General features: G+C 48.5%; 1 protein-coding gene across 1 annotated transcript; it reads left to right on the plus strand.

Moving 5' to 3' along the window:
* The first annotated feature begins 109 nt into the window (after positions 1 to 109).
* Positions 110 to 19,027, plus strand: LOC110475985 (serine protease 55). Its single transcript, XM_085574372.1, has 5 exons — positions 110 to 2,198; positions 3,059 to 3,248; positions 4,072 to 4,319; positions 7,147 to 7,301; positions 17,969 to 19,027. The coding sequence occupies exons 1-5, from the start codon at positions 2,090 to 2,092 to the stop codon at positions 18,254 to 18,256; spliced, it is 990 nt and encodes a 329-aa protein (XP_085430498.1). The 5' UTR covers positions 110 to 2,089; the 3' UTR covers positions 18,257 to 19,027.
* Positions 19,028 to 19,774: the final 747 nt, after the last annotated feature.

Here is a 19,774-nt window from a genome sequence, read left to right on the forward strand (position 1 = left end):
TGGGTAGATCTAAAAAAAAAAATTATCAAATATTATAAAATTCTGCAGTTTTCTAATTAAACACCAGGGCGTTTAAATCTGTATCATCAGTCATGACAGTACAGAGGAGTAGAATTATCCCTGTGATTAATTATTTGTACTTTAATAACTTGAGGAGCTCCCACCAAGAGCAGACACGTGGCAAACGTAACTTGGGGCTGTCTCCAGTGAGTGTGCAGCCAAAATAGCAGGCCAGCCAGAAAGGGGGAAAATTAAATTTTGGATTTATTCAGGGGGTTCTCAGAGCTCAGACTCAAAGCTGCAGACTAAAGATGCAGGGATGCATGGTTTATCCCATATGGAAATGGGATCCTGTGGCTCCAGAGCTCAAGGAGTGAGCCGGGGGGGACTGATGGTGGAACTCAGAGACACAAATCCACAGCACCTCCTTCTCCACGGCACTGCTTTCCATAGCTTGGTTTGATGTTTCCTGCTCACCAGCTCAGCTTTAAAGCTCAAAAAGGCCCAAACCAGCTCCCTGAACATCTCCTGTGCCTACACAGCAGAGCAGATCGTGCTCCAAGCTTGGAGAGACCGAAAACGTGCCCCACAAAGTCAGAGTCTGGGATTGTAAATCCAGTGCTGCAGCCCTGCCTGCTGTTTCCAAACATGGGAAGTAAGTGTGTGTCAGAAAAATCAGCTCCCCATCTTCCCTCATGCTCCTCAGCTGATGCTGAGCTCATCCCAGTCTCAAAATGCAGAGGAAATCTGTCCTCTTGGCAGATTACACCTGGGTCTGGCTTGCAGGAGCTGCCTCAGGCAGGACTGCCCCATTAGGCTCTTTCTGGAGGTGCCCCAAAATGTGCCCCCAGCACACTCGGAATTTTCATTTCTGTGGTAACTGAACCTGTCCCTAACCTGTCCTGCCATGGAGTTTTGTCAGTGCTCACAGCCAAGTAAACCAGCACTTGTGTCTCATTGCCTTGGCATGAAGTGACAGAGAAGCAAAGAAGAGAGGGGAGTAAAGTCTTACCCTCATCCTATGCACTGTCAGCCTCTGTGAAATCCAGATTCCAGTGGGATAATTCCTGGTGTGCTCCAAGGCAAAGCACTTCAGGTGCTGAATCATCTGGGGGCTCATAAAATGTCTCCTGGTTCCCTTCCTTTCCTCTCCCTCCCCTCCCACTCTGTGCTGTAGTTATTGTTTTGAAACAAGATGGAAAATCTTTGGGAAAAACTCTTATTATAGATATCCTCAAATCTGAGCCTGGCTGAGGTTTTTTTTAAGTCCTGTCCTGATGGAAATGATGTCTTGGTCTAAAAATCAGCATAATGGCTCCACTGATATTACAATTGGCTCACACCAAAATATTGTGATACCACAGGATTATTTACAGACATCTTTGATTTGATTTTGATTTGAGAGGTTTGATTGGACACACTTTGAAAATTTTCCTTTGACAGAGCTGCTGCTTTCTCACAGAATCCCAGAGTGATTTGGGGTGGAAGGGACCTTAAAGATGATCTCATCCCACTCCCTGCCACAGGCAGGGACACCTTTCACTATTCTGGTTTGCTCCAAGCCCTCTCCAACCTGGCCTGGAACATTTCCAAGGATGGAGCAGCTCTCCTGTTTAAGCACATTCAAGTCAATACCCCAGGAATGGTCTAACTGGAGAGAAAATTATCAGGAAATGAGGAAATTAAAATGATGATTGGCTTTGGAGATGAAGTTGAAAGCTGATACAGGACCAGCTCCTGAGGTCCTCAAAGATGGTTCAAGATCCAGCAAGGGCTACAGCACCCAGCTCATGAAATCCTCTATTTCCATGTCCTGTGAGGTTAGCCCGGGCTACAGACAGGAATTTCACTTTGCCCTGTCCCTGCTAGAGCTGGAGGAAACCACAAACCTTTTGGAAACCCCTGAGCTTTCCTTCAGTGGCCCTTTTGCCTTGGGAAGGAACATCCGAGCGCTGCACCGACGGGAAGGAGCGGCTGCTGTGATGTCACCTGGCTCGTGTTGACATGGAATGCAGGCGATGTCCTGAAGCATCTGCAGAGACATCGCTGCTCTGAGAGCTGTGGGAGTGTTGCACCAGGGTGGATTGAGATGCTGCTCTTTACCCTCTCCTGTTTAGCTTCCCTGACCAGCAGTGTCCAGGCAGGGTTTGTTTCTCAGCATTCTCAGCACAGAAGAGCTGCAGAATATTCACATGTGGGTAAGTGAAACAGATCTCAGCTCATTCCTTCTCCTGAGGGAATAAAGGTGCAGCCTGTGCTGCAGCCTGATGCACCTTCCACTCCCTAAACAAGGATTTTATCCTGTCTGCCGATGGGACATGGTCTCTCCCACCCCAAATTCCTGGGCAGTGCTTGTCAGAGTTTAGGTTTGGGGAGGTGACAGGGATGTCACCTTGGGAGGGATCAAATAACAGATCCAGGGAGGGCATTCTCACCCTTTACTCTGCTGAGAGTAAGCTCCCACCTGGAGCTCTGTGTCCAGCTCTGGGGATCCCATGAGGGGTTGTGGAGCTCCTGGAAAGAGTCCAGAGGAGGCCAAGGAACTGCTCCCAGGGCTGGAGCCCCTCTGCTCTGGAGTCAGGCTGGGAGAGCTGGGGGTGCTCACCTGGAGAAGAGAAGGATCCAGGGAGAGCTCAGAGCCCCTTCCAGTGCCTGAAGGGGCTCCAGGAGAGCTGGAGAGGGACTTGGGACAAGGGATGGAGGGACAGGACACAGGGAATGGCTGCACACTGCCATAGGGCAGGGATAGATGGGATATCAGGAAGGAATTCCTGGCTATGAGGGTGGGGAGGCCCTGGCACAGGTTTCCCAGAGAAGCTGTGTCTGCCCCTGGATCCCTGGAGTGTCCAAGGCCAGGCTGGGCAGGGCTTGGAGCAGAAGTAGAAGATGGAGTTGGAAAAATTATTTTAAAATCCTTTCCAACCCTGACCATTCTGCGATTCTGTGTTTCTCTGATTCCATGAATATTTCTATTTCTGTGCTCAGGGATGTCCTGCTGCTGTCCAGCACAGACTGTGACATTGCCGAATGTGTCCAAAATGTCCCTTTTTGTACCCAGGGTGTGGCCTCCGACCATCCTACGAGTCTTTCCAGAAGACTGGCAAGAGGATTGGCACAGGGATAGACATCAAGCCTGGGGAATTCCCGTGGCTCGTGAGCATCCAGAGCCATGGGAAGCACATCTGTGGAGGCACCATCATCAGTGCACTGTGGATTTTAACTGCAGCCCACTGCTTTGCAGATGAGCTGTGAGTGCTCCAGGGGTGGGAGGGCAGCCCAGGCACAGAGGGGGGTGACATTCCTCCCCTGGGTGCAGGATGTGCATCTCCTCGGGGTCACTGGCCACGTTTGTGTGACTGAGCCCTGAAAACAGGGGTTGTCTCCTCTGGGGGAGACAGGCCCATTTTTAAATGCAGAAATGTGCATAATCTGCATAACCAGAAGGGGCAGAAGGGGAATCTTTTGAGGGATGGCCTAAGCAGCCTTGGATAAATGCCTCTAATGCTATTCTGATGGCCCCAAGCATTTCTTGTGCATCCACACCTTGTAAAAGGTGATGCATTCCATTCTAGCTCATTATATCCCCCAAATTACCTTTGCTTTCATACAGAAAACACCTTCCCCTCATGGACTCTGAGTTTAAAACACCAAGTTCTGGATAAATCAACTCAATTCAGTGTCCAGGGGCAGAGTCCAGCCCTCTGTGAGTCCCCTCCAACATGTGGCAGGTCCAACAGCCGAGACTGCTCGGTGACAAATGTCCTGTGGCAGCACAGCCTGGAGCAGCTGGCTGGGGACAGCAGGGTCTGAGCAGCCAGCCCAGGGCACAGAGAACCAAAAGATCCAGACCATTCCTTCTGCTTGGTAGTGACTGGGTTATTTATAACCTGGCTGCATTTACCTCTGCACCCCTCTGACCTGGAAATCATCCTTTTCTAGGAGTGAGGGTAAATTCCTTGGATATTTATAGCTGAACTGCCTAAGCCACCATCATGCCCTGCTCTGGGGAGGAGGCACCAATCTTTATTACCCAAATCCTTCATGTTTACCTTGCCCTGGTTTGTTTTTAAGGCCACCAGATCTGACAGTGGCAGCAGGGGCAGTTAACCTCAGCATCCCACTGGAGGAGCACAACCCGGACAGCCTGATCCTGCACGAGGAGTTCAACAGAACCAGCCTGCAAAATGACATTGCCCTGATCCTGCTGAGCAGCCCCATCGAGTTCAGCACCAAGAAAATTCCCATCTGCCTGCCCTTTGTGTATGACACAGGCACATGGAAGCACTGCTGGGCTGCTGGCTGGGAGAGCACAAGTGCAGGTGAGGTGCTGGGAGAAAAGCATTTGCTGATGGAAGATGGATCACTTTTATCCATTTAAAGTGGCTGTCCTCTCCCTTGAGGGGTTTCCCAGACAAAGTTCCACTTCCCACCTCCCTGGTTAATACATCCAGACCCTCCCAGCCTCTGCACATCCACCAGTTCCCTGTTCAGGGCAAGAACCAGTCCCCAGCAGACCCCCAGAGCAAAACCTGGGCCCTATTTCCACACCACATCCGAACTCTGGACCTCTTTTTGGCACCCAGATGAAGACAAGCTCCACCCTGGTGGGTAAATTAAGCACAGAATCATAGAATTATTAAGGCTGGAAGGGACCTTTAAAGCTCATCTTATTCCAACCCCCTGCCAAGGGCAAGGGAAACTTCCACCATCCCAGGCTGCTCAGAGCCCCGTCCAGCCAGGTCTTGAACACTTGTCACCTTGTGGGACCCTTGTGGTTAACTTCAGCTTGGGATACTCTGTGAATCACCCAGTTAAGTTGGGTCTAAAATGGTCTGGATTAAAGGAAATGAAGGTCTGGGTCTATCTTTGGCTTAATGCCTTCATGAGCTGGATTGACTCATTGCTTCTGGCCACTTCTTCCTCCAACTCATTTAGGACTGCAGATTGCTGCTGCTAATTGATCTCATTTAAGCCCTAATGAAAGCAGTTCCAGCACTGATTGTGACCCAAAATGTCTGTCCTGAACAAATGTCACTAATTACCCAATGAGCTGTTTCATTATTGGAAAGAATTAATCAGGATTGGGAGGGCAGGGGGGTGCCTTGGAGCTTGAGTGGTCCTTCCCAGGATGCAGTAAGTGAATTTCCCATTGAATCCTTGCTATCCTGCTCCAATTGCTGGGGTTTTTTTGCATGAAACTCTGCATTTACCTTCTTTTAGGCTTCATTTTCCTCCCTCAACATTAACACACGACACTCTCATAGTTGTGAAGCTCTCCCACTTCACCAAGGTAACGTGCTCCTAGAACAGAGGGGCTGCTGCAGAATCCCTCTGCAGGATTTCCCTCGAGCTCCTCTGCAAAATCCATGGAGCAGCTCTGGGGATCGGCCTCGTGCTGCTGCATGAGCTCAGCTGACACGGATTCTACTTCCAAAAATTGGTGTCAGTGTGCTCAGCCTGGGCACCCCTCACCCTCTGGTAGAGGCTTCAGAAGAAATCCAGCAGCAGCTGAGTGTGGTGAGAGGGGAGTGTGAGGGTGTGAGATGGGCAAAGCCAAAAGGTGCAGGATCAGGGAATGGTTTGGGTTCATCCCATCCCACCCCTGGCCATGGGCAGGGACACCTCCCACTATCCCAGGCTCATCCAAGCGTGGTTCAGTCTGGCCTTGGACATTTCCAGGGATCCAGGGGCAGCCACAGCTTCTCTGGGCACCCTGTTCCAGGGCCTCACCGCCCTCATAGGGAACAATTCCTTCCCAATATCCCACCTATCCCTGCCCTCTGGCAGTGGGAAGCCATTCCCTGTGTCCTGTCCCTCCATCCCTGCTCCCAGCACCCTCTGTAGCTCTCCTGGAGCACCTTCAGGCTCTGGAGGAGGCTCTAAAGTCTTCTCAGAGCTTTCTCTTCTCCAGATGAACTCCCCCAGCTTCTCTGCAGAACAGGAGAGCTTTACCTTCTTGGAGATTCCTACACTCAAAGCATTTTCATCTTTGGGCACTTCCATCTTAGCTGGAAAAGGGACGTGACAACTTTCCATCTTTTAGATCTTGTCATTGAGTCACAGTTTCCTGAAGGTTCTAAGAGGATTTAGCACAGTGAAATATGAAACAAGGAGTGAGTTTCAAACAATCTGAAGGTCTCAGTTTTATCCTTTAGACTCAGGTTCACTTTAGAGAGAAACGTGGGTGAAATAATTGGGGTTTCCAAGTAGCCCGGCACATTTTCAGTCTTTTTGTCACTTGCAGGTGGCAGCTGTGATTTCTGTATTCCCATTCCAAGGGAAGAATAAAGCAGATATTTCCTTTGTGTGCTGCCATCTCGAGAGCCACTCTGTGAAGACACAGCTGGTCCCCTGGGTGAGGCGTGTCCTTGCAGCCCTCCCTGGGGAGAACACCGTTTAGATTGGATATTAGGAAGAAAACTCTTCCTTGGAAGAGTTTTTGGGCATTGGAACAGCTGCCCAGGGCAGTGGTGGAGTCCCCACCCCTGGAGGAATTTAAAACCCGTGTGGATGTGACCCTTGGGGACATGGGTCAGAGGTGGCCTTGGCAGTGCTGGGGGAATGGTTGGACTGAATGATCTCAAAGGTTGTTTCCAATGTAAATTATTCCATGATTTTATAATTCTAAGATTAGAATTCTGGGGAAAGCTCGGTGGACTTTGATCTGCAGGGGCTTGCACAGGAGCCCATGGAAATCCCCTCAGACTGAGTTCGCAAAAAACCATGAGTGAGAAACCCCAGGGGTGCAGGGCAGCTCATCTCAGGTCATCACGAGACCACCCGACCCTTTGAGGGTTTCCCAGTAGTCTGGCATCCCTGGCAGTGTCCAAGGCCAGGCTGGATGGGGCTTGGAGCAACCTGGGATGGTGGAAGGTGTCCCTGCCATGGCAGGGACATCACTGGATGATCTTTAAGGTCCCTTTCCACCCAAACCATTCTGGGATTCTGTGATAAACTCAGGAGCACAAACTCATCACTGCCAACACTTGGGCATCCCCTGTATGCCCCCATGACCCCAAACCCTACTGTTCTGCACAGAGACACCATTGCTCTGAGATGCTTTAGAAATCCAGCTGAGATTCTTCCCAAGGGAGGTCTCCAGCTGCTCTGCAGCTTTGTTGATCCTTCTCTTTTCATTTGCTGCAGCATCCCGTGTGCTGCAGAAAACAAGGATGAAGCTGATCAGCAGGGAGAAATGCCTGAAGCAGATCCCACACCTCGTGGGGGGCATGATGTGTGCTGAGACAGAGCAAAGAGAAGGAGAAGGAGGAGAAGGAGGAGGAGGAGGAAGAGGCTGCCAGGTAAAGGAACCAGCATTCCTGGTTTGCTTCATGGCCAGGCTACACCCTGAAAGGAGACAGGAATGGTTCTCCAGGAGCCTCAAGGCAAAAGAATTAGGAGGGAAGTTTAATCTGGGGGTGTTTAATTTAAATATTAGAAACATTTCCCAGGTGAGGTCTTGGCTCTGACCCAAATGTGCTTGGTTGGTCTGTGGGTGCCAGAATGAGTCACATCTTGTGGCAGTGTGTTGGTGGCAGAGAATGAGGGACTTTTCAAGCTAAGTTACAGTCTGAGCAGTATTTGATATCAGGGAGCTGACACAAACACACAAATGAGGCAAAACTCACAACTTGCGCCCTCACAACACATTCCACCCCCAGGATCACCGTCCTGGTGTCAAATGAGATCTGGGAAGCCAAAATTCACCTTGTCTTTCATAGCATCCAGCTTCCAACCCCTCTCCTGAGTGACTGACAAGGACTGGGCTCTCCTACAACCTCTGATTCCAGACTGAGATTTCCCTCCTCCACCTGGAAATGTTTTTTCTAGGAATCACAGAGGGGTTTGAGTAGGACAGGGCCTAAAATCTCACCCAGTTCCAACCCCCTGCCATGGACAGGGACATCTTCCACTATCCCAGGCTGCTCCAAGACCCATCCAGCTGTATTTTATATGTGTCCAGGGGTTTGGAGGGGTCTGGATGGGGACACACATGGATGGACAGCTCCATTCTGTAGGAATTACTCATTGGAGGAACTAAACCAGCACCCAGAGGGAGGATCTCCCTCTGACCTTTAGGCAAAGGCAGGGAGCACCAGGACCATGGGATGCTGAGGGAAAATTTGCAGAATGATTTTGTGATTAGCCAGAGAGCATCTGTCTCTGAAACCATCCAAGGAGTGACTTTCACCTCCATTAAGTTAAATCAAAAAATCTTAAAAAGAAACCTGCTGCAGGATAACATTAACATGATTAAAGGATGCACTGCCCAGCCCAGCTTAGCCTGAAGTTCTGTGGGTGAATGATGCTGGTGAAGTAGCAGGAGCACTTGTTCCCAGCAAAATTAATCTCCTGGACTCAGAAGCTATTTAGATCCACAATAATATCAGAGTTGTCTGAGGAATGAAGTAGGAATGTGAGATTTCCAAGCAGTGGAAGCACAGGTCCATGGCATGGGTGATAAAACTCAGAATTCAGCGTCTTTCTGATTTTAGTGGGATCTTGGCCAGGCAGGAATGCTTTGTAAACTGGAATAAAGGAAACAGGACAAAACCAGAGCTGAGGATAGAAGTTGTACTTTTCAGGGATGAAACGAGTGACAGGACTTGCCACCAGATTTTGCTGATTTGCTGGAGGGGAAGCGTTTTGCTGCTGGATGGTGTCCTGGATTTCTGAGAAATGCTGATTAGAGCCATGGAGGACACATTTTGGCCTCACCAGGCTATGTCAGCAACCTGGTGGCTTGTCCTGGTCATGGCCTGGGACAGGACAGGGTCGAACCTGATGCTTCCTCTGCAGCAGAGGCAACTGGGCAGAATCCCAGAATTATTTAAGTTGGAAAAGCCCTCCAAGAACACTGAGTCCATCTGGTGACCAATCCCCACCTTCTCACCAGCCCAGAGCACTGAGTGCCACATCCAGACCTTCCTTGGGCACCTCCAGGGATGGGAACTCCAAACCTTCCTGGGCAGCTCCTTCCAATGCCTGACCACCCTTGCAGGGAAGATTTTTTTTCCTAATATCCAATTTAAACCTCCCCTGGCACAGTTTGAGGCCATCCCCTCTCCTCCTGTCCCTGTTCCCTGGGAGCAGAGCCTGACCGTGCCCCTGGCTGTCCCCTCCTGTCAGGAGTTGTCAGAGCCACAAGGTCCCCCCTGAGCCTCCTTTTCTCCAGGCTGAGCCCCCTTCCCAGCTCCCTCAGCTCCTCCTGGTGCTCCAGCCCCTTCCCCAGCTCCATTCCCTTCCCTGGACATGCTCCAGCCCCTCAATGTCCCCCGTGGAATGAGGGACAAAACCGGACAATCCATCTGCACTGTGGACAGTGCAATTGCCTGTAAGGGTTGTAGGGTTTGTGTCAGGGGAGAGTGAGGCCAGATTTCAAAATGCCCAAATCCTTCACATCCTCATCTCTGTCCTGGAGACAGAGCAGCCCTGGGCATGGCATTGGTCTGTTCCATCCAGCTATCTCCTGAGGAAATTCCAGGCTCCAGCTCTTGCTTGGATCAGGAGCCACCCATGAGTCCCTGTGGAGAGGCCAGGAAGGATTAGAAGCTCGGGCAAAGCAGAGATTCCTGATCAGGGAATAAACCCTGGAGATGCTGAGTTTGCTCCAGTAGCTGTAAGCCAATGAAGTCTGAATGCAGAGGAGATAAAATCCTGATATTAACCTTTCCTGGGATTTGCTGAGGCTCAGGATCTATGTTTTCATATCCAGAGCCAGGCTAAGGCAGGAATGTTGCTGGACTCGAGGTTGTAAATCCACATGATCTACATCTGGATCTACATCTGGATCCAAATCTGTGACCTGTGCTGGAGGGAACAACTTTTCACATGGGGAGATAGTGACAGGACAAAGGAGAGTGGTTTTAAACCAGAAGATATTTAGGTGGGATATTAGAAAGGAATTCTTCCTGTGAGGCTGGTGAGGCCCTGGCATGGGTGAAGCTGTGGCTGCCCCTGGATCCCTGGAAGTGTCCAAGGCCAAAGTGGAGAGGGCTTGGAGCAACCTGGGATAGTGGAAGAAATTCTTCCTGATTCAGGTCCAACCTGAACCTCCCCTTGGTGCAGCTTGAGGCCACCCCATGAATAGAAAAGCCAAGAAAAAAAAGGCTCAGACATTTCACCAGCTGCCCTCATACCAGACCAGCCTAATTTGTGGATAACTGACCATGTTCCTCTAATAACTCAAGGAGATTGAATAGCAGAGCTCCCAAGTATTTGTATTTAAAAAAATAATCCATTGCCTTAAAAAGAAAAATCTATTCTATCCCAATTCCCTGGTGGTTCTGCAGACAAATATATGGATTTGCTGGGAATTAACACTACCAGGAGCCGTAATTGACTTATAGTTCTATTTAGTCATAAACATTAACATTAATGGATGTTCAGGGTGTACAAGTGCTAAAGAACAGACACTGGAGATGGCCTATGTATTATTTTTCTGTGTGCTACATTTCTTCCATGACCCCATGAACCACAATTGATGTCTCATTCCTTGCCTTCTTAAGCATCTTTTGTTAGGCTCTGATGCAATGGTAACTTGAACAATAATTAGAGTATAAGGGGCTTGCAAAGCAAATGCCTCCTTCCATGCCTTCCCTGCCCAGGCAAAATTCAGTAAATGGCCCAATTATAGTTCAGAGGGGCTGTGGGGAGAGCTCTGATGTGGTGATTAGGACAAAGTGTGTTCAGCTGGAGTCACGGGTCACCTACAGTTCAGCAGCACATGAAGGGGGGCCAGGCCCTGCTCTGATTCCAGGGGAAGGAATCCTCGTGTGACCCCCAGGAGCAGTGGGGTGGTTCCAGCTCAGGTGAGTCCTGGGCTGCAGCAGGGGGGATTTTGGCCATAAATCACACTGTGGTTGGGGTTTAAAGGGCCTTAAAGCTCATCTGGTCCAACCTTCCACCATCTCAGGGTGCTCCAAGCCCCGTCCAGCCTGGCCTTGGACACTTCCAGGGATCCAGCAGCAGCCACAGCTTCTCTGGGCACCCTGTGCCAGGGCCTCCCCACCCTTACAAGGAACAATTCCTTCCTAATATCCCATCTAACCTTGCTTTCTTTCATGTTAAAGCCATTCCTCCTTGTCCCATCTCTGAAAATGCCCTTTACAGCCTCTGGGATGCTCAAGGCTCTCACCCCACAGAGCTGGAGCAATATCAGCCGTTTTTGTGCAAGCCTGGATGGGGTTTTCCATCCATTTCACAAATGTTTATTTTATAACCTTCAGCATCTATTTTATAACCTTCAGCATCTTCAGAACCATCTTTCCATCAAGAGGCATCAAAAACCATACCCTGGAGATGGGAGTCACTGAGATTGATTTAAGCATCTATGTTAAAATGACATCAAGCCCTGTGTGTGTCTTTGTTGCTCCCTATAAATTGAAATCCAGCTGAAGGGGTTTAGCTCATGGTGGTGCACTTGGCTCCATGGCAGAACAGTTGATTACATTTAATTGCCTGTTAGATATCCCAGGATATCCCCTGGTATCCCACTGCTCCCACCTCAACCTATGCCCGAGTGACTGCAGTGGAAGCCTGACACTTGGAAAAGCTCTGGCATCATTTCACAATGTCTTACATCCTTTTGCTGGTCCAAACATAGCTCCAAAACTGCCAAGAAAGACTCGTGAAATAGAATTTTTTTGAAGGAAAGAAGTCCGCAAATGAAAACTGTATTTTTATAGGTAATTGTCATGCATTCAAGGAGAAGAGCACAAACCAGGATAATCTGGTCAGTCCTTGAAGCTGCTCAAAACGCCTGAATGGAGGTGGTTAAATTATGGTCTGGCTGCAGTCTGTAGGGATGGAGAGCACCCACAGGAGCTCTGCGGTCCTTCTGACCATCAGCTAAATGTTCCCTATGGCCAGGAGTCAAAACTATCCACATTTCAGTTAAAAGTTATTACAAACTCAAAGTTATTACAAAGTTACTGCAAACAAAAGCACAAAAGTACTTTATTATTGTATCTTACCTTAATAATCGAATCACAGAATCACTGAGGTTGGAAAAGACCTCTGAGATCATTGAGTCCAACCATTCCCCCAGAACTGCCAAGGCCACCATGTCCCCAGGTGCCACATGCACCTTTTTTCTGAACATTTCCAGGGTTGGTGACTCCATCACTGCCCTGGGCAGATGTGCCAGGGCTGGACAACCCTTTCGCTGAAGGCATTTTTCCTAATATTCAATGTAAACCTCCTGTGGTGCAATTTGAGGCTGTTTCCTCTTTTCTTGTTGAAGAGAATGATCCATTCCCCACCCTTGTCATGGATTTCCCATCACTGAACTGTTGCTACCACCAAGAGGTGTTTCTTTTCCCCAAGGGGCAGATTGCTTTAAGCAGGAAGATGTCCTGGGAAGCCCCAGAAGAAAGTAGTGGAGAAGTGTTTCTGCATTTGCAGTCCCTTCAGTTTTCTTCTGAAGGGTCCTTTGATGTGCAGTTCACAACAATCAAAACACTTTTCCATGAGTTTTTAGGACTTTCATCACTTTATTATTTTATGGTGTGGGCAGACAAGGGAGCAGGGTCTGATGGCTTCATTCTTTAATCTGTGAAAAATTAATTCCCAATGCAAGACCCTGGGATGATGATGAGGATGATGATGGGTGTCTCTTCTGCTTTCTTCCTCTGGGTCATAGATTTTACTCCCTCAGACTGAAGCTGTTTGGGAGTCCAGCATGGCTTTTTGTGCCTGGTGGGGAGTAGAACACCTCTGGATCCAGCTGAACACAAAATCCCAGCTTGCCCTGGGAGTGGGAAATGGCTGTGATGACTAGAGGAGCCACTTCTTATTCAATAACAGCTTTGAGGGGAAGCTGTGACTCACAGGCACATCCAAATTCTTTAAAGGAATTGCCAACCCTGTGGAAGAGGGTGGTTCAACCATCTAACATGTTCTGAGATTCCCTAAACTCTTGCAAGGAGATTCCTCACCATGGGTTCGTGGAGAAACTGGGCTGTCATGAAGTAGAAGGGATTTGAACAGAGAAAAAACTTACAGGGATAGTTTCACTGGCATCCCTGCAAGGAATTTTGATGTTCCAGGAGAGCCAATGCCAAGATGACCGAGTTGGCCAATGCCACAGTGTTCCTCAAAGTGGTCAAAGTGAAAGGTGGCTGTGCAGAGGTGCAGCAGGTCTCATTATTCTGAGTGACCAGGGGTTAAAACAGCAGCTGCAGCTTGTTATTGATGAAGAAAAAGTAATGGATATATGGAGAAGCAATTCAAGCTGTACACTGGCCATAATAGACTTTAATTTAGCTATTACCATGTCAGAAGAACTATGGGTAGTCCTTCAAAAACATCAGCTTGAGGCTCTGGGGAGGTCAAAAGGACAATGAGAGCATTAGGAATTATTAGGACAGGAATAAGTGGCAAAGCAAATGTGTTGTGCCAGGGCACTGCTCCTGGGAGCCTCCCTGCATGTGTTTGCCATCTTTTCCACCTGAGAAAGGAGTGGGAATTTCAGTAAAGGAGGGAAGTGGAAGAGGAAGGATGAACAGGGATGTGGAAGAGCTGCTGGCAGCACAGGGAACAGACTCTGAGGCTTGCGGGGGAGATGCCTGATGGGGATGTGACACATTTCCAGCCTCATGGGCAGCATGGAGAGGAGTCAAGAGCTGTCCTCATATCACTGCTGCTCCAAGCACGTCAAAGAGGGGTGTCAGGTGGCCTTATCAGGCAGCAGAACTAAAACAAAGAGAAGGAAGTGTTTTTTCTTCCATCAGATAATTAAACTATGGGAGTCGCTGACCAGGATGTTGTGGGTATTTATCCTAAGGGATAAATGGATTCAAAAAGCAATTAGGCAATTTCCTGGATGGAGATCTCTCTGAGGCCATTAACCACTGGGATGTAAAGACAACTCTGAGAATACTTGTCCTGTTCCTCCTCCTCCTCCTCCCCTGAGCACTTGCTGCAGATGACAGCCAGAGACAGGAGTCTGGGCCACAGGGCTTTGGCCAGAGGCAGCTGCACTCTCTGTGCCACTGCAGTCACTAATGGCCCTGCTGACATCACAGTGGGTGAATTTGGGTCATCTTCTCCCATTTTCCAGCCAGGGGATGGAGGAACAGAGGAGCTGGAGGTTCTCAAAGGGTTTGTGTGAAGGAGTCCAGCTGTCCTGCATTACCTGGTGCCTTTCTGATACCTGCACATTGACGTGGCCACAGCCTCCTTCCTCCCACTTTAAAGACAGCTGGAAACAACAGGGCAAATGATGTTTGTAAAGCCTCTGTCTCCAGCAGCCAGGGCAGCCCTGATGGGCACTGTTATTGTTCCCAGTGTTGTTATTCCTGTGCTGATTGTCTCCAATTTGCACAGAGCTCACCAACATGAAAATGAAACCAGCAATGACTTGCAGGGATTGTGCATCCACCTAATGAGGATCAGATGAGTTGTTCTCCCACCCCCAGAGCTTCTCCCACCTCGGAAGATTTATGTGGCTGAACATGTTTGTTCTGATCAATGACTGTGCTGCAGACACGAATACAAATGTAAAAGAGAGATTACACTTTTGATCCAAAGCCCACTAAAGGCAGCAGAAAGGCTCCCGATGCTCACAAAAAAAAAAAAAAAGTTTTGGCCGCAGCAAAAAAGATGAAATTTTTGGTCAGCTTCAGTGAGCAAAGCACCTTGTTAGGCAGTGACAGATTTTATACAACCCACAGCTATTTAACAGTGAATGTATCATTGCTTTCACCTCTCCTAATGGGAGGATTAACATGTTTAAGGCAGGAATTCAGCACCAGATCTGATTTGTTGCGTTTGCTTTTCACTCATCTTCGAGATGACAAGAAACATGAAACAGAAGCAAAGCTGCTATTATTAGTTTGGCTTTTCCAATCCAGAAACTTGGCACTGAGAGGGAAAAGCAGGAGCAGGTATCTGGTGTGTGTTGCTGACCAGGATTGTTTCAGCACCAGGATACAGGAGCCTGAAAAAGCAGTATTTAATAATTCTTCTATCCTCAGAGTCATTAACCTGAGCGTTCATTAAATTAGCGTTACTGGAAGCATCACAGAGCTGAGATAATTGTCCCAGCACTCAAAAACTTGCTCCTCCCATACCCTCTCCTACACAAGGATGGAAAACCTTGGGCCGGTGTTCCTGAAGGCTTAAGGTGGATACAGGGATATTCAGAAGTGTCCAAGGACTGAGTTTATTTTCTCATTTTTAATCCTATAAAAACCAGGCTCCTGATTCATCTGGGCTGCTGCTGTAATTATGTGAGGCTATCACACGGAGAGGATGATTTGACCCATTTTGTGATAAAATCCTCATGTAAAAGAGCTGAAGTTAGGAGAAATGGCATGTGAGAAGTAGTACCCAGGAAGAAGAACAGCTCAACCCGCATGGAAAGAGATCAGGATTTGAGTCCCAGGGCTTGTGGATTAGGGAAATGGATTTGCAGCTGCCACCTGGGCTGCTCAGAGCATCCCTCAACTCCCTCTTTGCCCAAGTTTTAAATCACCGATCCCCCAAACATCCCCACTTCCCCACCAGAGGGGCTGGAAACCAAATGGACGTGGAAAAGAGGAAAAGAGGGGAAGAGCAGATGTGATTTGAGAGGGAAGCTGCTTGGAGCAGGGTTTAAAGGGGGATCTCTGGCTCTGCGAGTCGCATCCCAGCCCTGACCGCGATGCGACAATTCCCCCGGGGACGGTCACAGGGCATCAGGAATTCACTGGTGCCCCGGCGCCCCGGGAAGGAAGATCCTTTACAAGTGTGAACAGCCTCTAAATTGGAGGCTGGAAATGATCTGTGCCAGGGCACTGCTCCTGAGAGCCTCCCTGCGTGTGATTGCCATCCTTTCCATCCGAGAAAGGAGTGGGAATTTCAGTAAAGGAGGGAAGTGGAACAGGAAGGGTGAACAGGGACATGGAAGAGCTGCTGGTAGGGGCTCGGCCAGTGCTGCAAATCTCCTTTTTTGCCTTTTTTTTTTTTTTTCTTTTTTTTTTTTTTTTCTGCTGGGAGAACCTGGAGCGGAGCATCCCGGGCTCCCGCTCTCCAGACTCCGCTCGTTATCCCCGCCGTGGGAGGCTCCCAGCGCCTCCCTCTCGCCGCCAGGATAATTCCAGGATAATGCCAGGATAATGCCAGGATAATGCCAGGATAATGCCTTCGCCCCTTCCTGCCCCGAGGGGATCCGCAGTGAAATCCCCGGGAATGGAATCGTGCGTGGATGCTCATTCATCCCAGGACGCCGCCGCCGAGGACGCCCGCAAGGCGCGGCTCCAGGATCACCTCTGTGGTTTTCATGGGAATTCTTGGCTGGAATAGGGTCGGGAAACCTCTCCTAGATGCTGAGTCTGAAGAGGGTCCAGCAGCACTGTTTGAGATGCAAGGACGTGGCTATAATAACAGCAAGCAGTGTTGATTTTATGTTTGGACTCAACAATCTGAAAGGTCTTTTCCAGCCTAAATCTCTGGTCTTCCTTAGTCCCTTCCAACTCAGGATATTCTGTGATTCTACAAGTATTTCTTCATTTATCTTAATTTTTACCTCCTTTATGAATACTGAACTGAAAAAAAATGAAATAAAAAAGATAAGAATATTAATGACCAGAACCCTCCAGCTACTGGAGTGGGAATTCAGCCATAAACTTCAGCGAGTGCTGATGAGCTGCACAGGGAACTTCAGCCCCTTTCTTGCTCGTTAATTAATGTGTGTTAGCTCAGGGTAGCTGCTGGCAGAAGGGGTTTCATCCATTAATGACAAAGATGCTTCCCAAAGTAGTGTGCAAACGGGGAAGGACAACATTTCCCAGTAAAGTTCCCTGTCTTGGGAAATGGATTTGTATTGAATTTGTTTACCACAAGTGCTGGTTAGAAAAGGTGGAAAAAAGATTCAAAAAGGTGGAAAAAAGCTGGAGGGAAATTTATTTATAACAGAGACTGCACAAAAGTGAAGATGTCCTGGACTAGTTTGGCTTGGAAGGATCTTAAAAATCCTCTCATACCTTCCTGTCCAGCCTGGCCTTGGACATTTCCAGGATCCAGGGGCAGCCACAGCTTCTCTGGGCACCCTGAGCCAGGGCCTCTCCACCCTCACAGCCAAGAATTTCTTCCCAATATTCCATCTAAGCCTCTGGCAGTGTGCAGCCATTCCCTGTGTCCTGACCCTCCATCCCTTGTCCCAAGTCCCTCTCCAGCTCTCCTGGAGGCTCTTTAGGACATGGAAGGGGCTCTGAGCTCTCCCTGGATCCTTCTCTTCTCCAGGTGAACATTCCCAGCTCTCACACAGCCTTTCCTCAGAAAAATGTTGCACCTGCCTTGTGTAAATTTTGTGCTGCTTTCTCTTCTCCCTGGGTTTGTGTCCAGAGGTTCCAGAGCTGGATGTGCTCTTGGTGCTGCAGCTACAGCAGCCAACAGGAGAATATTCCTCTTTTTGAGGTGGCTGCAACCTGCTTTTGAAGCCTAGCCCACACTGGGTGAGTGGTGGTTGTCCCTGCAGCAGCAGGGAAGTTTTCAGGGAAGTGACTGTGGCTTCAAGAAGGATTTGTCAGGATTATTGTTCATCTGCCTCCCAGTTTCTGGCTGCCAGCCCCCAGACATTCACAGTGGCAGATACCCAGCACCTCCACGCAGCAGCTTTGCAGAGGAGACAAGCACTGAGAGAGCAGTCACAGCAAATGTCCCTTTTCTCTCTGGGATGGTGCCTCTTGCTGACAGGTCTCAGGTATCCTCCTGAGGCCACAGGAGCATGGCAATGACAGGGACTCAGTGCACTGAGCCAGAGCTTGGGACTGATCTCCTCCTCTTGCCTCCTCTATCTATTTATTCTGCAGGACCTCAGGGCTGAGCTGTGAAATTTTGAATCCAAATTCCCTTTTTTTTTTTTCCTCCCCAAATCCTCGCAAAGCTGAGACAGAGATTGATTTCCCCACTCAGTCTGTGTGAAGCAGCTGCTCTGAGGGACCTGAGGTTGGATCCAGCCGTAACATTCCTGCCTCTGCCACAGGTGGACAGCGGGGGACCTCTGGTCTGCAGCTACTGGAACACCATGAAGTGGTTCCAGGTCGGCATCATCAGTGGAGGAAAGCCAAACCACAGGATTTTAACACCTGTTTACAGCTACCAGGACTGGATTGAGAAGGAAACAGCCATTAGAGGAAAACCTTTCTTCATTGAGGGTGTGGACAGCGGAGCACGTCTCAGGGTTGCTCGTTCCAGGGCTGGAACACAGGTGGTGTCTCTGGGGTATTGTCTCCTTTTATTCATCTTTTCAATAGCAATAAAATTACCCTGAAAGAAGATTTTTGAAAATAAAAGTCAGAACTGCCACTTCACTATTTTTTCTGAGGCCAACCTGCTCAATGTCACTGACATGGATACAGGGACCAATGGGAGATGCCACTGACACAGGCAGCAAGGCAGAGGGTGGAGAAATGAAATTAAGGAGGCAGAATTTGGGCAAGAAGGGCCATAATCCTCTGGAAAACAGAGATATTCCACACTGCTGGGTCACACTGGACTCAGTTGTTTGCTAAGCTCAGGTGCCAAGTGATGATGTGGCATGTGAAGGTGCTGATCCCCTTGGAAAGTTGCAACCCAGAGGAGGAGATTCACTCACTCATTATTGTTAGTTGCTGTAGGATAGCTCTGGGCTTTTGAATCTTACAGATCAGCTGGACTAATTTATTTTAGTCTAATTTTTTTTTTTTTTTTTACTAAGAGCACCCACAGAGAGCTCAGCCCCTGCTCAGGTGCTGTCAAACTTCTCGGATAGCACCACTGAGGCACTGAAAGAGGTTGCCCAGGGAAGCTGTGGCTGCCCCTGGATCCCTGGAAGTGTCCAAGGCCAGGTTGGACGGGGCTTGGAGCAACCTGGGACAGTGGAAGGTGTCCCTGCACAAGGCAGTGCTTGGGATGGGATTTAAGGGTCATTCCAGCCCAAAGCATTTTAGGATTTTGTGAAGAGAGAAGTATTTGGGGGCTATCCAGAAAATGCTGCCTAAAAAATACCCTCAGTTTTACAAATAATCAAAATTAATCCCTTGCAACTCAATGGTAAAGCAAAAGAAGAAAGATTTCCCCCCCCACACACACACTATTAGAGGTTTTTATTTTTCTGAATTGCTGAGAGCTCCACATCCCAGCCTGAGCTGGTCCTTCACATCCTTCCATCCTACACATGGTCCTTTATTGATCTCCAGCATTCCAAATATGTTCTGCCGTTCACAAGGAGGTTTCAGCTTTTCTTGGAAGCGATGGGGAAGGAGAGAGGCAGCAAAGTCCCCTTCATGTCCCACCTTTGCATAAAAGCACCTGCAATTTGCAGCAATGATAAAACCCAGTGAATGTGCAATGGGACAGAACCTCACAAATTGGTTTTAATTACCTTGATATTTTCTGGCTAGCTTGCAGAGAAGCTTTGTAAATGAGAATTAATTCATTTACCTTAAGCTAATGCAAACCCATCTTGGCATAAAAGTCAGGCTTTATTTTCTGTGTTATCTGAGCAGAAAATAATGCTTAATTATTATTAGTTCTGAGTAATGCTTATGAAAATTGCTCCACATTAATTTCACATGGCTGACTGGCTAATGGATGCATAAGGGTCTTGTAACCCTTTGCAAAAAGACTAATAAGAGCTAAAAACAAGGGGAATATATTGCTTTAACAGCTATTAGTAGCAGACAGTATCTACTGGCATTAATACCTATATTTATTTTCCTTTCTATTAATAATATATCAACAGATTCTGGAAGCCATGGACATCAGGAAATATTTCCTAATGTTGCAATCTCTTCAGCTGCGGAATTGT

The sequence above is a fragment of the Lonchura striata genome, chromosome 3, assembly GCF_050655825.1.
Source record: "Lonchura striata isolate lonStrDom1 chromosome 3, ASM5065582v1, whole genome shotgun sequence".
In the NCBI taxonomy this organism is placed as follows: domain Eukaryota; kingdom Metazoa; phylum Chordata; class Aves; order Passeriformes; family Estrildidae; genus Lonchura; species Lonchura striata.

Bases quoted from the DNA above. Each gene is read 5' to 3' on its own strand.
- LOC110475985 (XM_085574372.1), top strand. From the start codon at position 2,090: ATGCTGCTCTTTACCCTCTCCTGTTTAGCTTCCCTGACCAGCAGTGTC. The intron at 3,249-4,071 runs GTGAGTGCTCCA...TTTGTTTTTAAG, and splicing joins CACTGCTTTGCAGATGAGCT to GCCACCAGATCTGACAGTGG. The intron at 7,302-17,968 runs GTAAAGGAACCA...CCTCTGCCACAG, and splicing joins GAGGAGGAAGAGGCTGCCAG to GTGGACAGCGGGGGACCTCT.